Source organism: Stegastes partitus, unplaced genomic scaffold, assembly GCF_000690725.1.
Source record: "Stegastes partitus isolate 25-593 unplaced genomic scaffold, Stegastes_partitus-1.0.2 Scaffold2613, whole genome shotgun sequence".
In the NCBI taxonomy this organism is placed as follows: Eukaryota; Metazoa; Chordata; class Actinopteri; family Pomacentridae; genus Stegastes; species Stegastes partitus.
Window position 1 is genome coordinate 1 of NW_007580344.1, and position 4,714 is coordinate 4,714.

The 4,714-nt window shown below is 41.5% G+C and overlaps 1 protein-coding gene across 1 annotated transcript; it reads right to left on the reverse strand.

Moving 5' to 3' along the window:
- Positions 1-140: 140 nt before the first annotated feature.
- LOC103375477 (uncharacterized) lies at positions 141-2,941 on the reverse strand (the record flags this gene model as incomplete). Its single annotated transcript, XM_008305778.1, has 6 exons — positions 2,764-2,941; positions 2,205-2,498; positions 1,886-2,119; positions 1,669-1,773; positions 693-920; positions 141-461 (listed from the first exon to the last, which is right to left on the reverse strand). Coding segments are annotated over exons 1-6 (1,237 nt in total), but the record flags the coding sequence as incomplete, so codon positions are not given.
- Positions 2,942-4,714: the final 1,773 nt, after the last annotated feature.

Below are 4,714 nucleotides of genomic sequence, written 5' to 3' on the forward strand. Positions count from 1 at the left end.
GTCTTTAAAAGAGAAGCCTTATAATCTCCTTGTTGAGTCCAGTCTTCCAGGTGTCTAGTGATTAAATATGAACAAGCATTTAATATTGACACCATGTGTTTCTGCTACAACACGAAGAGTGAACAACATATTATATTTACCTGTGACCATCAGAGTAACTCCAGGAGAACCACAGTGTTTCGCCTCATTGTTGGTTGTCCAGATAAGGACCAGATATTCTGCTGAGTCGCTCCTCTTCAGGTTTTTTAATCTGAGGATGTTTTGTTTCTTCATGTCATCATATTCCATATAACGCCCATGCAGATATTCCAGCTTGCCGTTTATATTTGTTCTAAACCAAAGTGTTGACTTGGTACCAGGATGTGAAAGTTCATTTGAGATGGTGACTGAAGATCCCTCCAAAGCACAGATTCTTCTGTTGAAGCAATTCAGACTCCAGCAGTTGTTGTCCTCAGTTGTACCTGAAATATACATAAAAGCAACTGAAATTAATTGCGAAACCTACTTTAAATAACAATGAAACTAATATTTCTGTGTGTTAGACATAAATGTTGTAAATGTCAAGCATGTTTGCCTTACACATCCTTTTCTCACCAAATAACACTAAAATTAAATTTAATTGCCATTTGCAGACCATTAACATAAATGTCTGGTTTCATGAGTAAACTGACAATGAGTTGGTTCATACTCACAGACGTCAGCAGAGCGAAGATCCTCAAAACCTTTTATAACACAAGAGAAGCCGGCGTTGGCTGCATCAGTGCTGGTAACTACAATCTGTTGGTCCACATACCCTCTCTGTATTTCTCTGTTCTTATACCACCTAAATGAAGTCAGAGGGGCAGTCAGAGGACAGCTGGTGCTACAGGTCAGTCTGAGATGATCTGCTGCATCTGCAGGACTCATTTGAACACGTATTCCTGTTGGGAGATGATAAACACATTTTTAATATGATGCTTCTCTGTTTTAATACATCAACCTGATGCATTATTGAATTTTACCTTTCAAACACTTGTCAGTCCACAAAGACAGATGGTGACAAATTCAAGGAAGCAGCAACATAAAGTGTCTTATCAGGATGTTGAGCCAGAGAATAAAAGCAGAGCAGCTTTAGCGCTACTTGGAATTGATTCTTCGTGTCTCTGAACTCTACTGGAGAGATACAACACCAGTCTTCCAGAAGGTGTTCTGTTGGTGCTCTGATGAAGGTGGTGGTGAACACTGTCTAACATGCTGCTCCAGAATCTTCCATAAGTGTTCAGATGTGCTTAGATCTGGTGACCATGAAGGCCACAGAAACCATTCAGTGACTCATGTACCAACATGCTGTGGATGGGGGCCAGTGTCACCCTGGAAGAGATCACTTCCATCAGGGTAGAAAATTTTCATCACAGGATAAAGCTGATTGCCCTGAAGAGCTTGGTATTGATTTGCAGTGACTTTTCCCTTTAAGGGGACAAATGGATCCAAACCATGTCAGCAAAATCCCCCCACAGCATTACAGAACCACCAGATCCCCTCACTGAAGGCTTTTCCTTTCATTTGACCCTCGTCTTTATGTAGAACTGTACACAGTCTCAACACAGAATCAGTGATCTACTGTAAATAAATAACTTTACAGAGATCAGAGGTGAGGTGGTGGGATGTGTGTAAATGAAGAACCTTCACCTCTGGGATATGTGATGGAGCAGGGCTCATTCAGTGACGTCTGTTTATACGAACACATCCTCCCTTTAGCGTAGGTCACACTGAAGCAGGTCGCTGTGACAGAATCTGCACAGAAACAAGTTGGATTCAGGATTTGGATCGTTGAAGTTAAGAAAGGTCTGCAAAAAGAGTTTGTCTTCAACATGTTAAATCTGAGGTGTTTTTTATTGTCACTCACCCACTGAGACTTGAGGAGCTCTGAGGTCCTCGTAGCCTTTGACAGCACAGGAGTATCTGACTGCTTCCTCACTGCTGACCAGCTCTTGGTACCAGGGAGACCAGTCCTCATAGACAAACTCTCCGTTCTTGTACCAGATGTAGACTGCAGGGTTTTCAGTCAGAGGACAGCTGATGCTGCACATCAGAGTTACTGTCTGTCCCTCTGTGGAGGGAATCACCTTCACCTGCAGGTCTGAGACCACAGTCATTATAAATAACATGAACTCACTGATTGTTCTTAAAGTCATCAATTCATACATTTGTGATCATCACTGTACCTGCAACACTTAAAGCAATTCGACTTTTCTTGCAGTTGTCTGATCTTTCAGTAGTTTTTCCGCAGCAGTAATAACCTTTATCACTGTCTGTTAGGTTGTTGATCGTCAGAGTGAAGTTATTCTCTTCTGAGATGCTGTACTTTCCATGACTTCCATCTGCAGAGGACTCAATCCTGGATAATTCCCAGTATCCAGTGAACCATTTCATGTCTGAAGTGGGACGTTCAGCTGAGCAGGTCAGATTCACTGATGAACCTTTCAAAGCACAGATGCTGCTTTCTTGTCCCTGAACCCCTTTAACACCAGATTTCATGAACAAACATCAAGACAGAATTACAGTTTCCACAACATTCTTCTCTATACTGATCAGTTCATGATAAAGTCTGATACTGTGAAGGATCAGACTCTGGTACTTTCATACAGATCAGGAGCTCACAGCAGCAGAACAAGTGGAACTCTTGTGACCTTAAATTAAATCTAAATCTGTCAAATCTTAACTCCTATATTACATCTTAATCACATTTTGTCTAACACAGAGAGGAAAAGCGATCAAACATACCTGAGATGTACAGAATGAAAGCCAGAACCAAACATGCAGCTTCTGCCAAGAACATGACTGTTGTAGACTTCAGCTTCAAATCAGGAAGTTGATGGATTCTTTTAAAGACCTTATTACAGCTGCTGCTTTGATGAAACCTGCTACAAAATACCCAAACATTAATAAATGGTCCAAATAAACAGCCGTCTTCTTACAGAGGAAAGAGTCTGTATGTGTGACAGAGAAACAGAGTCTGTTTTAACACCGTAACACCATTTCCTTCCTCAAGGTTATTTTGAGACAAGTTAGACCTCTAGTGAAGAATCTGAGTAGTGAGGGGATCATTTGATGTCATGATGAATTTCTTTTCTCTCTGTATATTTTGTCAGCATTCTTAGTCTTGTTCTGTTTCATCCTTTGTGTGTTTGTGACAGTAAATAGTTTTCTTGGTTAAAAAGTTGCTATAGTTGTCTGAATGAGAGCAGAGACATGTGAAGCTGTCAGTGGCCAGTTTGTGGTGCAGAAAAAAAAAAAAGAAAAAAAATTCTGTGAAGAGAAACCTTCAGACATGAATGCTGTGAGTGGGCGGGACGCTAGTCAGTGGTTAGAACTGTGGCCTCACAGCAACAAGGTGATGGTTCCAATGTGGGCCTGGGGTCTTTCTGCGTGGAGTCTCCATGTTCTCCCCGTGCAGTGTGGGTTCTCTCCGGGTTCTCTGACTTTCTCCCACAGTCCAGAAACATGTTGAGGTTAATTGGTGATTGTAAATTGTCTGTAGGTGTGAATGTGCTTGTTTATCTCTCTGTGTAGCTCTGAGATAGTCCTGTCCAGGATGGACCCTGTGACCCTCCAGAGGATTCAGCAGTTTATAGATTATAGATGGATGCTTGAACAATAGTTTACTTACACTTGTAAAGACCCTGTATATCATGACAGTCTTGTGTTTCCAGTGACTTCATATCTGAATTTACTACGATGGAATCACTGAAACTCATGCATCATGTCATTTCTACTGAATCAAATCCACTCATCTTCAGTTGGATATTATCTCAAATAAACAACTAAAAAATTTAGTTTTCTGAAAATCTACAACAGTGGAGTTACCTGTTTTTGCAAATGAACTGTCACGGTTTGGCAAACAAAGGCTCAAGTGCAGACAAAAGACTCGACCACAAGAACGTTGAATCAATGAAACACAATTTATAGCAAACAAAGATTTAAAAAGACAAACTAAAGTTCCAAATGGACCGGTGAAATAGGGTACGACTAACAAATACTTACTACTAGAAATATTACCAAACGCCCTCTCAAGGACGACGAACTATACTGACAAATTAATACAAAAACTTACTACAATGAACACACACCTATAAATAACAATAAATAACAACTACTGGTTGAGACGACGAGAGATAAGGTTTATTATAATACGAGAAACTAGTGAGGGGGAGCCGGAGGTGGACCAGGTGACTTCAGCAGAGGGACACAGAGGACATGGAGGGCTGGAGCCAGAACAATCCAACGGTGAGGATTCAGGAACGAAGAGTGGATCACAGGCTGGCAGCGAACGTGGTGAAACTGAAGCACAGGAGAACAGGGTCAGAAGAGGAATCAGGGTACAAGCAGAGCATCCAAACAAGAGCAAAACTAACGTGGGTTTTACAACAATCCAGCATCGACTTGTGGCTTGCTGGCGTCTTAAATACTGAATGTAGGTCTGAAGAGTGAATGGCAAACCACACCTCGCCACAGCTGGAGCAATCGGCTCACTGCAACTCACAACACCTGGTCACTTGTTCCTCAGGCTTGTTGCACAAGAAAAGGAGCGATACCACAATTAATCCACTAGGTGGAGCCAAAGAAAGAGGTCATGTCATGAACTCTTTGTATAGATAGTGTTTTGTATTTGAATAGTGTGTGTGTGTGTGTGTGTGTGTGTGTGTGTGTGTGTGTGTGTGTGTGTGTGTGTGTG